The sequence below is a fragment of the Condylostylus longicornis genome, unplaced genomic scaffold (assembly GCF_029603195.1).
Source record: "Condylostylus longicornis isolate FDR11 unplaced genomic scaffold, ASM2960319v2 ptg000017l, whole genome shotgun sequence".
NCBI lineage: Eukaryota > Metazoa > Arthropoda > Insecta > Diptera > Dolichopodidae > Condylostylus > Condylostylus longicornis.
In genome coordinates this window covers 307,757-329,487 of record NW_026577986.1, presented here as the reverse complement: position 1 = coordinate 329,487, position 21,731 = coordinate 307,757, and the positions used below count along the sequence as shown (strand labels likewise).

At 23.3% G+C, this 21,731-nt stretch overlaps 1 protein-coding gene across 1 annotated transcript; it reads right to left on the bottom strand.

The window, feature by feature from the left end:
• Nucleotides 1-435: 435 nt before the first annotated feature.
• Nucleotides 436-8,133, bottom strand: LOC129606070 (uncharacterized). Its single transcript, XM_055516156.1, has 3 exons — nucleotides 7,977-8,133; nucleotides 2,010-3,030; nucleotides 436-1,908 (listed from the first exon to the last, which is right to left on the bottom strand). The coding sequence occupies exons 1-3, from the start codon at nucleotides 7,986-7,988 to the stop codon at nucleotides 1,766-1,768; spliced, it is 1,176 nt and encodes a 391-aa protein (XP_055372131.1). The 5' UTR covers nucleotides 7,989-8,133; the 3' UTR covers nucleotides 436-1,765.
• Between the last annotated feature and the right edge of the window lie 13,598 nt (nucleotides 8,134-21,731).

Genomic DNA, 21,731 nt, shown 5'->3' with positions numbered 1-21,731 from the left:
ATAATGACTATTAAGTTTTGTATTTTAAAAGTTATTTTAATTCCCAGATTCTTAATTTTTCTTGAATCCAATTCAATTTGATTTATTCAACATATGTAGTAGATATGATACTAATATAATATATTATAAAATGTTATCTTTTGCTTGTTCAATTCAAGGGAATTTTGCTATACTAATTTTCATTAGTATAATAGAATACCTGTAAAAAAAATTTGTAAAAAAAGAAATAAAAAATATTGAAATTTTTTTTAATATTTTCTTTTGTTCAATTCAATTAATCTTAAAATTTTATTTACAAAAAAATAAAAAATTAAAATACATATTTATTTATTACATATTTTTAATGTATATATAAAAAATATTACATAATTACAAATAAAATTAATTATTATTTATTTTAATTAATTTTTTCTTATTTTTTTTTTATTTTATTAATTAATGTATAAAAATGAAATATCGAGATTTTGCTTTTTTTTATGTATGTATGTACACAATCATATTTTCTTTTACTAAAAACACAAACACATAAATAACATTATTATTGTTTTATATTGGCAATTTTGATATTTTTTATGTACATTTTGTGCAAATAAAGCAATAATAAATACTTGCATGTTTGTGTATTTGGCATGATTGTATACACTTTATATAATTTATGTATGTTCAAAATGGATGGTAAAAACAAAACAAATAAAAAAAAAGTTACTTTGGGCAAGAAAGAACAAAAAATAATTTTTTTTTTTCACTAAAAATTTTGGCGGGAGAAATTTTTTTCAAGAACCGAAGTTAAAAACAAAAAATAAAAAAGAATAAAATAAAAACATAAATATGGATGAATAACGGTTCATATACAACGGTCCGATTTAAAATTTTTCTTTAATTCAATAGGGAATAAAGAACAAAAATCGTGACTTTATATTTTGTACCGCCATATTTGTTTTTTTTTTCTATCGTGTTTTATTCTGATTTGTTTTTTGTTCATTTGAAAAATTTCTCCAAAAATTCTTTTGGTAAATATTTTTTTTTTTTTTTTTTGTAATTTTATATTTATTATTTTTTATTTTATTAAATATTCTATAAAATACTATAAAATAAGTGGCAGTGTGGCCATTTTTTTTTTAATTTTTTTTTTTATTTTAATATAATAAAATAACGATAACCCTTTTGTATATTATGTTTGTATATCGTATCTATCTAATTTATGTACTTATGAGGGGGTATTCGGAGCGTTTTCTTTGAAGGGTTTTCAAATGATGACTTTTATTTATTTGATGTTTTAATCTTATTTATCTTAAATACTAAAATTAATTAAATTAAGCTTTTTGTTTAATAAAGATAATTTGAAATGAAATTTAATGAATTAAATTAGTGAAGAGAACAAATAGAAGAAAACAATTAGAAAAAGAGAAAATAATATAGAAAATAGAGAGTTTTAGAAAACAATAATGAAGTATAACATTTTATTTTTTTTTGTTTTTTTTAAAACTTGAAATTTTAATAGAAGTAGAAAACAATTTGAATATCACGAAATGCAACAATACGTCTCCTTAAAGAGATGGGTTGCTTATTCTTTTTTTTCTTACTCTCTCTCTCTCTCTAAAAAAATGAACTGTTAATGTTTTAAAATATAACAGTTGTTTTGTAGTGCTTTTGTTTTTTATTGAGAGGGAGAGAATTCGTATTATTATGCTTTTTTTTCTTGTTATTTTGTTTTGGAAAATATTTAAATTTTTGTTTAAAAAAAATTATTTAATGTTCTTTCATATTAATGATGGTAAGAATGATGATCATATTCGCCACCATATGAAGAGAGTTCATTGTGACCGTGACTGCTCCATGGTTCATGTAAATGAACTGGTGTATGTACTGCAACTGGAACTTTGTATGGTTTGTATGATTCGTGAACAACTGTTACGATAAAAAAGAAAAAAAAAATGTATTCGTAAAATTTTTAAATTAATTTTAAAGGCCAAATGTATTATGAAAATTATGAAAATTCTTCTATATACCTGGTACATGTTTTTCAATATGAACTGGTACTGGACGTTCAACTGGGATTTTAACTGGATATGGAACATGTCTTTCAACTGGTACTGGAACTTCTTTTTCAACTGGATATGGTGCTGGTACAGGTACTTTAACTGGTACTGGTACAGGTTTTTCAACATGGACTGGATATGGGCGATCAACATGTACATGTACTGGTACTGGAATTTTTTTAATAACTGGAACAGGTACTGGTTTTTCAACTGGTACTGGTACTGGTTTTGGAACATGAACTGGTATTGGACGATCAAATGGTACATGAACTGGATAATGGACAATTTTTTCAACTGGATATGGTTGTGGTACATGAACTGGTACTTTTACTGGATATGGTACTTTCTTTTCAACTGGATATGGGGCTGGTACTGGTACTTTAACTGGTACATGAACTTGTTTTTCAACTGGATAGGGTTGGGGTACATATACTTTAACTGGTACTGGATTATCAACTGGTACATGAACTGGTACATGAACTTGTTTTTCTACTGGATATGGTGCTGGAATATGTACTGGTACTTTAACAATTTCTTTAACTGGATAATGTACAACTTTTTCAACTGGATAAGGTTGTGGTACATGTACTTTAACTGGTACTGGAACATGTTTTTCTACAGGAACTGGAATATGTTTTTCAACTGGATATGGTACAGCAACATTTTTAACAAGTGTTATTGTTTTATGATGATGTACATGATCGATATGTGGTCCAAAATCATAATGTCCATGACCATAACTTGAAAGACCATGAGAATAATCATTGCTACTATCAAAATGTTCAAAATGGTGACCACCTAAATCTAAATGATCAAGACCGTGATGATCATAACCAAAACCATGACCGTAGCTAGTACTAAAAATTCCACGTTTTTCTTGTTTTTTATCAGCTTTAGCTTTTGGTTCAACACCTTTACTTTCGCTAGCTTTTTTCTTATCTTCAGCATTAACACTCAATATAAATGCGGTAGCTAAGAGCCCAAAGAAAAGCTGGGAAAAAAAATTCAAAGAAAACAAAACATTATTTCACTATTAAATCATAGTGTCAATTTGAATGAAAATGAAAGTAAAAAATAAAAAGACAAGCAAAAAAGAAAACAAAAAAATTAATTTTTTTTTATGTCATCATTTAATTTATTTTTCTTTTGAGTTGTATAAAATTTATATGTGCAAAAGAAATTTGTATAACCAAGAGATATGCACCCGCTCAATCACACTTTTTTTTTTTGCTATTTGTTAATGCAAACCAATTGAGATTTTATTCACATGCACATATTATTATAAAGGAAAAAAAATTTTTTTACGCTCTTCTTTTAATTTGATCGTTAAATTTCGCGCAAAAAATATCACCATATTATTACAATTACGCGGTTTTCTGATTTTTTTTCACATTTAAATATTTATTCGTAAGTTGATTGTTATAAATATGGATTTCCACATACATATATATATCCTATCCGTCTGTTACTGTGAGATTTTATTGAAATTTTGTTAACATTGCGTTAATATTACACATTTGTAATTCGAAAAAGATTAAAATTTCAAGATTAAAACAAAGCTTCATATAAAAATTTTCATTTTCTATTTAAAATGCATCTAAAGAAACCATTTGTTTTTTTCTTTTTCGTTTTGAAATTTTGAAATAATAAGAAGGAAGTTGTGTTATAAATTTCTTTTCAGTGTTTTAAAAGATAATCACAGTTTTGTTTTTTTTTGATCCGAATAAATAATTCAAGTCATGAGCCTATATTTCACCGCAATGTTTATGATTATTAAAACTTATAATATGGATGGTTTACAAATAGATTTTAACATTGGAATTGTCATTTAATGACTTTTACAATTTAATGATTGCAATTAATAATATGAACATATATTCTTCTTAAAAAAACATTTGAATAAAATTAATTTTGAAAAAAAAAAAAATAAATTTATAATAATAATCATGAATTTTCTTGGTATTTTTGCTTATTATTTGGATAACTGTCTGTAAATTAAGAGTTAAAGAGCAATAAATACTTTAAATGAAAATTATTTGATTTGAGAAATTTTTTAACAACCTGAAATTTTGTAATTAAAAATAATTAGAAATGCAATAATTAGAAATTGCGCTAATATTCCTGTGTATAGAAAAATTTCAAGTTCTTCACTTAAGTCTTTTGTAATTTTTGCTTGTTTGTAAATTAAAAAAATATGTTAATTTAAATTTAATAATTTGAAAATATTATTGGTTTTCCAATCAAAGTTGTAAAGAATATTTTCTGTGCAATATTTTTTAATTTTATTGTATAATTTTTCGAAATATACATAGTTGCAATTATAATTCCATTACATAATAATAGTAATAAAAAAAAATTTATTTAAAATTATTCAGATTTCCAGTTATTGCACGTACTTTATTGTAAGGTAAGCGCGCGTATATTTCACATAATTGTAAACCATAGTAAAAAAAAACCAAAATTAAATAATGCTTATAACAGCTAAAATACGCAATGTAAATTACTACAGATGCCGCAACATGATTTTTTCTTTTCAATTTAATTTTTTAATGTAAATTTTGTTTTGTTTTACTGTTGTGGTAGATCTAGTGAATCATCTTCAAAGTTGAAATTTACCTGATTTTCAATGATTCATTCACTTTAATCTTAATTCAAAAAACATAGTTGTTGAGTTTTTATTTATTTATATGAATATATTTAATATGAACTATGCAAATATGAGCATAGTTTAATGTGTGACAAAAAAAAAATATTTATTTATTGTAATTATTAGTTATTTGCTTTTTGACATACGACCACTCGTGGCTCATTTGTTGATGGTATGACAATAAACATACAAATATGGAAAATAAAATGTAAAAGATGTTCTTTGAACAGTTTTTTTTTATGATTTAAAAATGTTTCATTTGTTTGATATTTAAGTAAATATGTTGAATAGTTAATCATTTTTTAAGTGAGGAACAAAAAATAAGAGAAAAATAAAAAAAAAACTCAATCTGGTTTTTTTTAAATTATTTATTTGTTTTACGTTTTATTGCACATTTAACAGCAGCAGCAGAAGTAGTGTTATTGTCAACAGTAATCATTGTTAAAAGTTATATTTGTATAGTTGTCTATTGAATTTAAATATTTACTTTTGAAATTTAAATTGCATCATAATACAACTTAGGCTCTATTAAAAATAAATTTTTTTACACATTTTTCTTGTAGAAAATTTTTGACCATGATCAAAGTACCCGTTTTCTTTTAGGTACCATGTAATTTAAAAATAATGTGTAATAATTATTATAATTATGATTTTATATTTTATTTTTTTTGTATAATTTCCATGAGAATGGGATATGAAAATAATTTTCCCTTTTAATGTTCACATTATAATGCAAGTAATACGAGTACGTGTTATATGTGAAGAAAAAAAAAATATATATTAAATAACACAAAAGGTGTAGGTTAAATAATTGGAATATTAAACTAGATTTCTTTACCATATACATGGTAAAGTAATTGTAACTATTAAAATAAAAAAATAATTGGATTAATATTAAAAATAAAAGTGGAAAACGATAGTTAAAATGTAAAGAAAATTTTTATGATTTTATTACCCACTTTAAATTTAAAGCAAAATTAATTGAATAAAAATTCAATTGGAGTTGTGCGAAAAATGGAAAACTTTGCATTAAATTTTCATGGTTAGTTTAGTTTTTTGTATTTTATAAATACATAATTCAAGTACATAATACATTTAAAAAATTATGTAGTTCAAATATGTAATCATTTCACATGGTCAATTTTATGAAATTATAAATATTTTTAAAAAACATTCTTCAACTTTTGACAACGGAAATTTAATTAAAAGGAAATTTTTAGTACTTTTGCTCTTTATTTTGCTTATACCAGCCAGTTATATCAGGTGTAAATTAGATGTTAATTTATTTTATATAATATGCTCTAAATTATTATGCGAGCACATTAAAGAAAAATTTATAATTTTACTGGAGTGCGACTGTAGAATTTAATAAGTATATGAATGCATGTTATTTTTTTTTTTAATTACAATATTTTTTTTTCTTTTTTTGTTTTTTTGCTTTTTTAAGAAACTGGTCTGAATTATTTTGATTAATTCTTGTTTTACTTCATCTTAAATACTAGTATATTTAAGATATTTAATATATTTGTATGCATATAATTAAAATACATATAAGGTATTTTTGTATCCTACTTCTTTCAATAATTTGCAATGTTTGTTTCGTACTTTAATATTATTGGTGACTTTTAGTTTTGTAATAAGCAAGAAAATTAAAGCAGAAATCAATTAAAAGCTATACGACAACCATGTTTTTTTTATAAATTTATTGAAATATTTGAATGTAAATTTTACAAACAAGAAAAAAATAATACACTAATTTACATAAAAATTCAGTATTATTAAATGGCTAAAATAGTGAGTATTTGGCTTCAATACAATTTTAATTGAAATATTAAGTAATATAATTTCCATTTGATAATCAAATGCGTGTATGTATGTGTTTCAAAATTGGTTTGTTAAAATTTGGTAGTTTAAGTGGTTGCTTAAAAAAATTTGGGAAATATTAAAAAAATATTTAGAAATTAAAACAAAATCTTTAAAAAATTCTAATAGAATGAAAAATTTTAATATTATTTTGTAATGCTAAATTTAGGAACGATTTCGTATTTCAAGAAATTGTTCCATTTTGGAATTTGATATATATGAATTGTTCCTGATTTATGTCATATAAAATATTTTTATTTTATTATATAATATTATAGAAGTAGTTTTTAGATTTTTGTTTAAAACTTTAAAATTTGCACTTCATTTTTAAACTTTGTGAGTATTGAATTGAAGGACTATTAATACATGTACTTGGTTATGCGTGAATAATGATAATTTTAAAAGTTTTTCATTGTCAGCAAGTATACATTTGCTTACAATATATTTAAAAATTTTAAAGCACAATTCTTAATGATTTCATATATTGCATTTGAAATTTTGTTTAAATATTGAATTAATATAAGAATAAAATATTAATTATTAAATGTGTTAATTAAATTAAAAAAATTATAGAATAATTTCAAAATTTTATATGAATTAAAAATAATAGAATTGAATTTCACTTTAATAAGGTACGAAATTTAATTGAGTACTATTTTTTTGTATAAATATTTAGTATAAGAGTTTTCAACCAGTACAAATTAATTGAGTATTTCTTTTACTTGGAACAGAATTCAAAATATTATTTTACTTATTAAAAGTGAATTTAAAATATAATTTGTAGTATTTTTGAATTCAATTGTGTTAATTGCGATAATTGATATACTGCAATGAAAATGGAATACATTGCGATTAATTTATTGCTTTAAACAAAGTACAATTTTAAAATATTAAACAAAAGTGACAAAAATATTTCATAAATTTAAAGGAGCAATAAATTTTTTATATTTTTGTTGTCTTTTAAGTTTATTAAGGATTTAATATCACCACAATATTTAAACTGAAATTTGGTGAAATTTAAATGAAAAATTGAAAAAAAAATATTTCACTTTCATTTTAATTGCAATTTTTAATAAAACAAAATTGTTTGTTTGCTTTTTTTTCATTGAGTTTCAACACTTTTTTAATTTTTATTTTGTTTAAGTAATTTTAAATATCCTTGGAGATTTTTCACTACTAAAAAATATTTTCACATAATTTTCTCTTTTTTGTTTTTTATAATTTTATAATCCTTTGTGTATCACAAGATCCTTAATATTTTTTTTTTTTTTGAAATTCTTTAATTTTTTACTACATTTAGTTTTTTTCTGATTTGAGTGAAAGTAATATAAGATTTATCCGATTTGAATGAATTTTTCTTTTTCATAATTTTCCCCAAAACAAAAAAAATTTCAACAATTTTCATATTTTAATTTTAATTTACGTACCATCGATTTCATTTTTAATTATTTGAAAAAAAATAATTTGTAATTAATTAAAAAAAATTAAATTAATAAATTTGGGGTTGTTTTGTTAACGAACCCAAAACTGTTACTGGATACTTTTGGTAACCGTTCACCTGCTTTTATATCAACCAAAAAATGATCGCTCACACACCATAATACCAGAAGAAACACAAAAAAAATCAAAAACACAAAATAAAAAATCCAAACTAAAAAAAAAAGAAAAACAAAAAAAAAACATAACAAGAAAGAAAAAAACTTAAATTCATTTTCATTTCTGTGTTTTACTTCTACTGTCATAAAAGTTTTTGTGTTGTTAGTAATTTTATTATTGCTGTCGCTGTTATGTACCTTAAAATATTACAGTTTTTATTACTGTACTACTACTGGCTGTTATTTTAAATGAATAATATAATATTGAATATCTTAAAAATTGAAGCAATAAGCATATAGAAAACAAAAACAAAAATTATTAATGCACTTTAGTTTTTCTTTTTTTCTTGAAATTCATATAGTACTGTTCAGCTACTGCTACTTTAGTTTAAGTTTTTCTTTATTAAATTGCTAATTTGTTTTTGTATCTCTAATACTCAATCTGTATGTATAAAAGAGCTTTCTGCCTTAAAATATCTTATACCTAATATTATTATGCCATTAGATCAAATTTCAATGTATATGTAAAGTGTATATATGCTTTTTTTATATTTAAATGGTTAATTAAAAATATATGTTTGTGTATGTTTTTTAAAAAATGCGCGCATTCTTTTTAATATTAAATGTCCATTAGAATGGGATTTTATTTTTATTTTTCAAAGTTAAGTGGTGGTTGGCTGAATTTTTTTGTTGCATTTTTTCTAAGTTAGTATTACAATTTAATATACATACATCTATAGATTATATATATCTATAAATATTATTTGTTTTGAAAAATATTTAAGCCTTTGTGTGGTAATAAAAGGAAAATGTTTTTAGAAAATTCAACCAAAACAAGAAATAAAAATGCTTAAAATGTTAAAAAATGTTTCTTTTGTTTTTAGTTTTAGTCTTTTTTTTTTTTTTTTTGGAAAGAAATGTAACAGAAAAATGATGTACAGTCCTGTTATATTGCTCTATAAGAATTATGTAATAAATTAAATATAAAATTTCTTATTAAATTTAAAAGTTTTATGTTAAATAATAATGCTGAGTAAATAAATTGAGTTGAGGAATAAAATTTTGTTATTATTAAAAAATTTAGAGTTTGAGAAAACATTTGTTACTAGAATCTTAATATTTCGTATAAAATAAGAATAATCATGATTTTTTGACAACAATTTTAGGATTTTTTTATACCAGTCAATTTTCGTTTGATTAAAATTACAATCACATTTTGAATAAATAATTGAAAAATTAGAAGATGAAAATTTTGTTAATTGTATTGTTAATTTGATGCCTTGGATTGTATCATTAAACACACTCAATAATATTTGAATAACTTGAATAATAATGTTAAATTTAGAAAGCATTAACAAGGTTCAAAGAATCTCTTGGCAGATATTCTGTTTATATGAATGAATTTTGAGTTATTAGGATATTTTTTAAGTTTTGTTCATTCGTTCAATTGTGTTTTGTTGTTAATTCTGACACCTTATATAAATTTTTAATTTTTTAAGAAATATATTTAAATTTTTTCATTCCTACGTTATACTTAGATTGATTTTTACAATTATGGTATAACTATGTACCAATTGCATTACATTTTCCCATGTATTATATAGAGTAAATCAAAAATCAGAGCATCAGATAGATTTTATGTTTCTAAATTTTTTTGCTACAAGACGGTTTTCTTGTTTTATTTTATCAAGTAATTCTATTGTAAATGAATCAATGTAAAATTCGCACATAAATTTTTCTCAGTACAATTTCTTAAAGATTGTCTTTCTTTTTAGATTTGTAGCAGATATCTACATTTTTGCAAAATATAAAATGATGTTGTAGAGAATAAATTAATAGTTATATGTGAGTGTACTAAAGTTAAATTTTAATTTTGCAAAAATGGTGTTTCATTTTTATTTTGGTTTTTTCATGTCTTGTTATAGGAAAATGCTGAGCCAAAAAGAAAAACTGTTAAATATTAAATTGTGTGTATATAGCACATAATTTATGTGTGTTTGTTTACTCAAATAATTATGTAATACAAAAAATGTGAATTACATGATTTTGTCACTTACGATTTCTAATTATAGATTCTGTTTATGTATTCGTTGGTTTTTGTTAAAAATTTCTATGCTAGAGAAAAAGACAGCATACAACATGTAATTCTGCATAATGTTTTTAGTACTTGATTTCGACGACATTGTATGTGTTTTGGTCTTAAAATGCATTTAGTTGTCGTGCTTTAAGAATATTGCATTGATGATTAAACGAGATTTTGTTAATAAAGCAAATAAATTATATAATTTATTAAAAAGTTTAGAAGAACATTGAAGTTGTACAAAAAAATGGTGTAAATGTATGTTTCTTTCCATAAGAAAAGCTATAAATTTTTAAAATTTCATTAGTTTATTATTAAGCGTTTCTTTTTTTGAACCGCTAAGAGGTAAACTTCGGCTTTTATAAATTTAATTTCTGAAGAATGTAAGTATCTGCAAATAGATATTTTCTCTTATGTATAATTACCTGTGTGACTTAGTAAGTACTAAGAAAACTTAAATATTTAAAAGCGGAATATAGCAATTATAAACTTTTCGTATAGACCACACTAGCTAGCAGGTATTTAACTCAAAACACACAGGAAGCGTGAGTAAATTTAATGTTTAACAACTGAATTTTATTTTAAACAGTCCCTTTGTAAGAATTCATGAAATAGGGGAACAGAAATCTAGCCATTAATAGAAAACTTTAGTTCTTCTTATTCTTAAATTATGATTTAAGAAATTTCTTGATTAATTTCGTATAAGCAGAAATTTTTATTTTAATTTTTAATTTGTGTTTAAATGAAAAAGTATTATTAAAAATGTTTGTAAAAATAATGTAAACCATTTTATTCTTTGTTTTCTTTTTCTAATTTTAATTCAACGAAAAAATTTATTTAATTTTAAAATATTTGAAAAATTAAAAAAAAAAAACTATAAATATAAAATATTATTTTTATTTCATTAAGCATATGAGCACATTTTTAAAAATTTCATAACAAATTACACATTTTGTATTAAGTGAACCGCTTTTTGTTTTAAAAATAGTTTTATTAATTTTTACACAATTACAACTATTAGAAATAATAATTTTAATTTGTAAAATATTTTCTTTAACAGTCTCTATATCTGTACTTATAGTTATATGTATATTAATGTGTAGAAAAAGTGTAGCATAATATAAAACAGACACTGAATATTGTAGATTAATGTGATGAGTACAGTATAGGTAGGAATTAATTGAACTTGAAATATTTTTTCAAATGTTTTAATTGCTTATTTTAGTGTAAAAATTCTTTACAATTATTATGTTTTTATTGTAATTATTGTTGTTAACTCTTTTCCAATTGTTTAAAAAAAAGGTGAATAATTTAATTTTAAGCACTTCTGCAATATATTTGAAAAAAGCAAAATTTTGCTAGTTATCATTCCTATAGTTCGCCTGTTGGTCACTTTGGGTACATTTTGACAAATCTTGTCCTTCCGTAGAAATAGCAAGTTGAAATTTTAGAGCATATTGAAAGAATATTTTCATTGCTCAGAACTTATTATTATGGACATTACTTAAATTCGCCAAAATATCATAAGCAAGTGCCAATATATCAAAAAATCTGTTAAACTTGAATTAACTTTGAGTCAGTTTTGTTTTTCGAATTTTTGGTAAATCTTTTTATTCAGTGGGAAACAACAGTTTTTGAAATTGAATATTTTTATAAAATGTCAAATGTTCACAAAATCTGGTTTAAATGTTTTATAAATTTGATTTCTATTGAAAGCATAATTACAATATTACAGTCTTAATCTTTTCTGAATAATATAAACTGGGGGAAAACATTAATATAACTCTCGGATATATGAGGAAATATTATAAGGGAATGTTTTTTAATAATAATTTTTCTTTGCAAAAATTTAGTAAATTTTCTCAGCGGAGATACGAGTACAATTAGGTATTTATGTATGTATAATATTATAAAAAGTGAATTCATTAAAATTCAATAACATACAATATGTCTGGATTTCACTGTATGCTTGTTAAATTGTTGTCATAATATTATGTCTACATCGTATAACATAATATTTCATATAATGTGTGTATATTTGCTCTAAAGTACAGTGTATTATAAGAAAAGCTTAATATTTTGTACTATAAGAAAAGCAGAAGTTAGAAAATGTTTTATACTACTTCTTGTTTATGTTTTAATTTTTTTTTAATCAAAATGTTCATTGCTGCGTGAAGTACATGTAAGTTTTTTACAATGTACTTGTCTTCATATGTGTATAGAATGTGTACTCGTACATTAATATAGTTTATGTGTACTGTTGATATAAATGTCATATATAATATTATGGTACAATAACACCAGTGCGTATTATTGACTTTATTAACAATTTATTTGTATAGGTATTGGCGAAAATAATCCAGTTGCTTAAAAGATATATATATATAAGTTTGTTATAAGTGTGTATTAACATTATATATATAAGTACATATTTTTAGACATGTCAAATACTTGCTTTAATAAAAATTTTGGATCTGTTCTATTTACTATTTGATTAAAATTATTAATACTGTGTATACCTAGTATCTCTAGTATTACGTTATTTTTATGTTTAATTTTTTTTGTTGTCTTGAAAAAATTTTTATGTTATTTTTAACTTTTCATTTCATTGTAATTTTAATTTTAATTAAAATGCAAGATTTTTTTGTAAAGATTATAATTCTTTATTTTAATAATGATATATCATAATTGAAATTTAATTTCCTAATGATGAGGTTGTTGATTAATTGTATAATTAAAAGTGATAATTATAATTTTTATTGCGGATTTTTTTTTTTTAATTTTGAATTGTGTTTTTTGTTTAATTTGAATATTGCAATAAGTCGTGATGAAAAGATATTGATAAGTTTATAAGGGACGAAAATATGAATATTACCGCATTGATTAAATTGAAATTTTGCGGAAACTAACACTATTAAAATTTCAATTTTAAAATTGATTTCAATTCTAGTAGCCCCAGTTACATACATAAAATTATATTTCAATTATATTAAAAATTATTTTAAATGCTTCATTTTAATATGAACAATAAATGGGCATGATCGGGAAGTAATCGATGCAGCATCAATTTAAAATCATGTAAAACTCCTGTACAAAAATGCAGCAATACGGTAATACTTTAAAGTTTGGTGTCCAAAAATGTCAAAAATACACATTGTATGCGCATCATATTAAATCTAATAAAGATTATTAAATGTAATCTTATTAGCAAATCTAATGAAGCTGTGCATCAATTTTTTTTGTGTTTTTGTATTGATGCAAAGTTTTTTAAATGGAAGCTGAGAAGTAAATAATTTATTATTTTAACTCAATAACTAATAAAGTTAATTATATCTTGAAAACATTGAGTGTTAGTAATGAATTAACTTAAAATGCATAGTATTAATATTTTTAAATGTTCCATTATATTAAAATCTCCAGAACATAATTGAAATTAAAAATCTTTTTTTAATATATTTTCAATTATTATTAATTTTAATACTTTTATACAAAACCTTTTCAAAATAAACGCCAAAGGCATAATGATTTAATCAGAAAGATAAACACATAAAACCTGCATGACATCAGTAACTTTTCTTTGCAACGACGCTACATCGTTTCACATTTTTGGTTACTTTCCGATTATACCCTATATAAAGATAATTATCAAAAAATTTAATTAATTTTATTTCTAAAATTTGAACTTTATTTATTCAGGATATTATTTTGAATTTCTAGTAAAAGTGCAGTTATTAATGTTCGCAAGTTTTGTATTGTTAAATCTAATTCAATTTAGCTTAACGAATTTAAAAAACAGGCTTTGAAAGTGTTTTCAAAGCAAATTTTATACCCAATAGTAGTAATTACCGCATTAATACTTTTTCATTTCAGAATTACTTATTTGTAAAATTTCTTATATTTACGTTGCTGAATAAATTAGCCGCTTGAATTTTGTTCATTTTCTTTTTTATTCTTGTCGTAAGCATTCTAATAACTTAGTTCTCATATAACCTACCAAGCCGGGTTACCACACTTTCCAAAATAACCCTTCCTACCCAATTCAATGAAACTATAAAATATTAAAAGGCTCTGCACTAATGAGCTGGAAGAGGACTTGCTAAAGCTTTTGGTTAATTCCATTGCGTGTGGCTGGTTGGTCATACAGGGAGTCCTTTATATTTTATCCTTAAAAAATTGTTGTCTTTAACAATTGCATGGAGCTTATTGGGAGCGATTTGAGAGAACAAAAATACTAATTTTTAATTAAAAAACTTGATTGAAACCATTTTTATATACCTTCCTTTTTGAAAAATAGAAAACATACGATAATGACTATTACTTATACAAAAAAGTTGCAGGTTTTAACATATGAAGGAACTGTTTGCTTTATTTAAGATTTTTAAAATATCAATCGAAAAACAAAATTTATAACTTTTTTGTGTAATTTTACATGAGAAACTTTTAATATGCGAAAGAAACGGAAACAAAAGAGTTCATATTTTAAAAAAACGGTATAACATTAGTTGTATTCAATTTTTATATCTACAATATAAAACAAAATATATTATGTAACACTAGTGTAGATATGTGAATTGAAATTTTGAATTAAATTTTATATATTGTGCCCTGATTTTATATGAAAAAAAGAAAAAATAAAAATAATTTATTAAATAATAACATTATGCGTTTCAAATAACCTAAAACTATTCCATACCATATGTATACACACATATGTATATACTTTTATGTGTAAATTTATATAAATTAAATCGTCGTATAACAAAACAATATATGATTGCTCTATTAAACCGGAACGGCCTTTGAAGGCTCTTCTTGTTATTTTTACTTTCAAAGTTATTTATTTTTGTTTCTTTTTTTCTATCTTTTTTGTTTTTTTGAATAGAAGTTAAAAAAATATTTTTTATTTACAAAGAACACCAACCATCTCATGTCATGCTATATAGCAGTAGGTTATTTCAGTTCATAACTACGATATTTTCGATTTTTTTTTGTGTATTTTTCTGATTTTTCAATTTATTAAATAACTTGTAACAAAACTACCAATTAAGAGTTTGTAATACAAGATAATTTTTGACTGAGTAAAATCGCAAAAAAAAATTCAATCAAAATAAAAAAGAAAACGGCAAAAATAAAATAAAGGAAAAAAATCTACCATTACTAAAACACTGTAAAATATGAATTAGAAACTGTGAATTAAAACGCTTGATTTTTGTGCGAAAAGTGCAAGATTTAATAAATACGTTAACATTTAAGGAAGTTTGTAAAATATTTTTATTTTTTCAAATTTAATAGGCAAATTCGTTCAAATCAATTTGAATGGAAGTAAGTCCATTCTTTATGAGTTCGTTTTTTGTATTTGCTTTTTTTTTTGTATTTTTGCACACTGAGCATAAGGTATGAAATTGAAAAAAAAGTTAATGGGCTTAAGTTAAATAAATGGAAAAAAAATATTGTCTGGATTTTATGTATAAAAATTTAAGAGCGTTTCAAATTGTAATTTAATTCAATTAATTTTCGTTTTTTTTTTTGTAATTTTTGAATATTTGAGACTTGCATATTTAATTGAAATTGTCTTTTCAAATTAAATTTTCATACTCGATTTTAGTGTCAAATATTTTTGGAATTACACTGACTATACTTTATATTTTGAGTGTAAATTAATTTATAAAATAAGAGATAAAAAAAGGAAGAGAGATTTTAATTCAATTTAAATTGATAAAAGGGAGAACTTGAGGGAAATTTTATAGTTGATCTACAAATATATTTTCTGACTAGAATTGTAGTCAAAATTGTAAAGCAATTTTTGTCGAAATATGAATTGTCCTCTCTATATTTTTCTAAATTATTATTGCCGTATGCATAAAGAATTCAAGTAGTTCTATATGAATTGCAGTAGTTAGGGCATTCGATAGAATTTAGTGAGAGGAGTTCCAGTGTCGAAAGGCCTTTGGGATTATAGCATTTCGAGTCGGCGATTCAAAAAGCTCTTCGAATTTCGTTCGGAAACTTTTTCAATTATTTGCTATGCTAAATTCCTCATCGAAAAAAGCGTTATGAAAGATTCAAAAACTAGTAAACAAAAATGTAATTGCTCTATATACCTGCAAAAGAATATTAAGAGGCTCTATAATTTTTGTTTAGGGACATTCTTGGAAATCAACTCTAGAAAGTTTAAAACCTCAAAAAAAATTCTGAGGATGCTTTGAAAAAAATTGTCGAATACAATTAGTTGGCATATATGCATCATATCTTACTATAAATGTCACGATATTTGATCAACAAAACGTCATATTCCGAAACGAGAGACAGTTGTCTTTTTAACACAATAAGTTTGCAATTCCAATTCACGTACATATGTCATTATGATATATTGTCTTATTCATATTGCTCTTGTTATATTTTCTTTACGTACATATAACATTTTTTCTTGTCCCAAACATTTTTGCTCTTATTATACCTTTTTTGTCTCAAAAATTTTCAACAATTTTTTGGTAAATCTCTTAGATTTGTTTGTATTTGATTCTTAGATACTCATCATTAGATATTAGATTGCCCTTTACGTGTAAAAAGTTTGAATTTCTGTTTTGTCTCAAAAATTTTCAACAATTTTTTGGTAAATCTCTTAGATTTGTTTGTATTTGATTCTTAGATACTCATCATTAGATATTAGATTGCCCTTTACATGTAAAAAGTTTGAATTTCTTAATTGGTTTTTAAATTCAACAAAATGTTTTTTATTTTTATCTAGTGTTTTATAGTCTTATATATACTGTGCTTAATTTAACATCAATGTTCTATAAAGGTCGTTTTATTTTTTTTTACACTAAATTTGTGTTTCTTGTATTATAATTCTTCATTCGATTAAAAGAAAAATCTGATGTGGTCAGCACATAACCGACTGCAATATATACTGCCGAGTTTAGTGAAAGTGTTACAAAAGATTATGAAAATGCTCTTTGAATACTTATTTAATCTTCAGGAAGTCAGCAAGTTTTTAGTTAACATATCTAGAAAAATTTAAATTTGGCTCTTAACAGAATTTCGCATTGTGCCATCTGAATTTCCTAAAAAATTCTCTAGTTAGTTTCGGCAACAACTAGAACTCAAATATCAAATTTAAAGAAATTCCATCACTCCGCTGCTTAGATAAGGTACAGAATGTAAAATCGGCTCCCAGTTCGGTTTCCGAGCTCCGATCTTTCCAAAAAATGTATAGATTTAATGCTTTAATCTCCCGAATTTTATTATTAAATTTCAAGGAAATTGGTTAATTATTTCTATTTATATACGCAAAAATGCAAAAATGCAAAAAAGTCCAATTCCAGAGGTATCCCAAAAGTTCATCAATCTGTGCCATAGCCAAAATAAATTCACGTATAAAATTTCATCAAAATTGATTCACCCAATCTTGCAATACACGCGTGCACACACAATCAGATAGACAGACAGATAAGCAGGCCGACAGAACGAAACCTCTCTAAAAATAGTTTATTTACGCTTCCCTACTACGGAGAAGTGCGTTCCCATCGAAAACTTGACATCCAAAATTTGTTGCCATCACATAACCTACCTCATTGTATTAAATGGTGGAGTAACATCAGATGTGATGGAAATTGAAAGTGATTTCGGACAAGATGAAATCTGAGATTTTTTTTTTAAATTAATTTAGAATTTAGTGTGAAGGTTGATTAGTTTCTTGAATATATCAAGATGTTAAATGTTTAGAAAAATCGTTTTTTAATAAAACTGTTCACATTTAGGATAAAAATACATTTTTAAAAGTGGTGTTTTAATAACAAAATAAATAAAGTGTTATCGTAAAATTAATAAAAATTTACTTGAATTGATGGATGTAATTTTTGAATATTCACTAGAATGCATGGCATTCTTTCTCTGTATCTGTTCTGAAAAATTAATAGCTATAACATTTAATGAAATAAAGTGATTATATATCGATGAAAATGGATTCGAATAAGCAGAGGAAATTAAATTCCGATTTTAAATGTATAAATTTGGAAATCCGAGTTTTCTGATACCAAATAGAAAATTTAGAATACTTTATTTTTTATCTTATTTGTTTTATTGATAAAAACCCAATAAAAATAAATATTGCTAAATTTAAAATATTTGAAAAATTTCTATATTAATTGCGTTCACGTATCTTATTGAAAATATAAAAAATTTGTTATCAAAATAGAAATTTTCCGAATAACAAGTTGTTTGTATGAAATTATAAAAATAAATAAGACCAACTTTGTTGCAAAGTTTTTATAAAACTTTAAAAATAAAAGTTATGTCAGATATACTTTTAAATTTTAGAACATGTTAGCTATAAAACAAAATGAAAATGAAACTGGTTTAAAAATATATTTTTGTGTAATTATAAATTTTGTTTTTGTTTTCCTTCTTTTGGATTTATAAATTGGATTTGTAGTTTTTTTTTTTGCAATACATGTAATGTGGATGCAAGAACTCATACTGTGTTATGCATACGAGTTTTTATTGGTACATCATAGAAATGCATAATACTATATCATATAAAATCAATCTACAATCAAGTATAAAATGATAATTTTAGGCAATAAGTAATTTGATCTTCCCACAAGTAGGTGGTAATATAGAATAGATTTTTTTATAGAATACCTGCAGCTGCCTATATACATATATGTAACTAAATAATGCTTTTAGCTATCTGTGTACAACAAGATTTAAAATTTTGACCGATTTTAATGTTTTTTACGAAAAGTTGAAAAGAAGATCAAAATATTTATAGAAATATTATGATATTACAATATATCGCGTATTAATTTGTAATCGCGTCGAAAAATTATAAGTTTTAAATATTATATAGATGTATTGTTCCAAAGAGACCTCATTTCTTATTACTGTCCATGAAGTTCTAAAAGTAAAGTTAATGAACCTTTATAAATGTGACAGGATTAACATAAAAATTGAAGAACAATTTTTGTGTTAAACTAGGCTTCAAAATGAATCATAATGCAATTCCCTCCTACATATTAGCAATTACAACGCAAATGCTCTCTAATGCGACATTTTTTATTCTGCCAGGTTATCAAATTTGAATTTCGTGAAACGAATAAGTAACTATTAAATTACATTAAATTTATTAGTGATTCTCCTTTATTTATAGAATATTAAATTAAAAACATATTTTAAACTTTAAATTTGAAAGATTTTCAACTGAAAAATCCCTAAATTATGTGACAGTAACTGCCATAACAATATAAATATATCGCTTTAAAATATAATATATAACAGTAAAATTTTAGAAAAAGTTGAACGAATGCAGAAAGGATAGGTAATACAACTAGTTTTCTTCGTTATTCTTAGTAAATTACAGTAACAATCAAAATTACATAGCATGAATTAATGTTATATAAATTATCGAACATAATACTTTAATTATTAGGGCATAGTCTATATGTTGGGGTTTGATATACCGAAAACGAATTATTTGCACTGTAATTAACAAACAAAAACATGTGTACAATTTTTATTACATTTTTAATTCTAGCTTTTAATAATTCCTTCAGTTATGAGAAGATTTTAATCTTCACCCCTAAAGCTACTATATGTATTTGAAATGCTACATAATTCAACAACATCATAGTTATTTAAAACAAAAAAGTATTTAAGTCCACGGATATAATTGAAACTCTAGTTAAATAACTTTTTCGCTGTTTTTCTTTTATTTTTCAAAGCGAATATAATTGGTTATTGTTTTCAAAACGAAAAATTAATTGAAAAAATTCAAAAATATTTTCGCTATATTTGCATGCAAGTGTGTGAGTACTCGTATGTGTGTAATATTAATTTAAATATGTATAGGAGTTCAAAAATATTCAAAATGAAGTGCAATTTAAATTTAAAGTATGCCGATGTTTGATGCCAGTTATTTTGTATATATTCAACTATGTAGGTATATTGCTTTTTAAATTGACTGTTATAAATATTTTAAATTAGAGCAGTTTGCATTTATAAAAAAAAATAAAATAATGACATTGACGTGCGATTATATTTTAACATAACCAAATATAATTATTATTTTATACAAAATGTAAAAATTATTGAAAAGCCCACCAAAAGTCAATCTTATTGAGTGCCACTTTACATATCTCTCTTGTATAAAATTGGTAAAACAGAAGAAAAAAAAAAACAAACAAAAATTTTCATTGGATATTCTTCTCAAGATTTCAGCGAACGTGTCCATTAAAATGTATAACAATTCGATTCAGTTGTTCGCTTGCTAACACTTAAGTAAAATTAATTTGAGCTAAGGAATGAGTATGGGAAAAGAGAGTTTTTTGTTTTTTCCCTTTAATTAAAAAGCACATCGCGATTAATACACACATTTTTTCACATTTAAATTTTAATTAAAATTTTAAAAGCCATAAAATTCTGTATTTAAGATTTTATATGCAATTTGATATTGAGATTTTAAATAAAACTGAAAATAAAGTTTAAGTGATAGTAACTTATTAAACTTAAATTAAAATATCACATTTTGGAATTAAAGCCTTTCTAAGAAAATTAAAAAAAAAAAAAACAAAATTAGCAAATAAATTCAGTGCTTTGCTGGACAACAACATTTGCACACACAAAATAAAATAATCGGCAACTTCGGCATGCAAATAAAAGAATCAGCCATTTTAGAAAAATTATTAAAATAGTCCTTAATATATAGCAGTAGTGTAATAAGAGCCTGTATAAATTCTTTAATCCTTTCAAATTACTACTAGGACTAGGCTTTATTAGAAGTACCATATTCAATTTACTTACATTAGTACTAGGACTAGGCTTTATTTGAAGTACCATATTTCAGGAGAAGAAATTTTATAAAATGAAGGAATAAATTTAAGAGCAATGGATGGATCCACGGCTATTTATATGAATCGACCATAAATATATGAATTATGTACAAAATTCATCATATCAGTTTTTTTTAAATGCTCTAGTTCTACAATTTCTTTATTAATTAATTTTCTCTTAACTATATTGTCTCCATAAATTGGAATTGCTGGAACACATTGTATTTATAGTTTATGCGTTTTAAAGCATTTTTATTAGTTTGAAATAAAAATTTTAATTGAAATGTTTAATCTCTGCTTATATTTCAATAAAACTCTTTAATCCTTGGATGTTTTGTACATTTAATCCTAATTAATAAGAATTTACAATTGAATGATTAACTATATATTTAGATTATATATGTATATATTCCAATTTGATTTTATGGGGTGTTGCAAAATATGACATTTTTTTTTATTATATTTATAAAATCAATTTTTAAACTGGACAAATGACTATTAATTTGTGGTTTGAATTTGTTTTTCGATTTCTTCCTTATACAATTTTAATTTCTAGTTTCGTTTTGATAAAAATATTTTTAGTTGATTTTAGTTGATTTAGTATAAACATGTAAAATTAGATGATTTTGTGAAATATTTGCAAAAAATTAGATGAAAATATTATTTTTTTTTTATTTT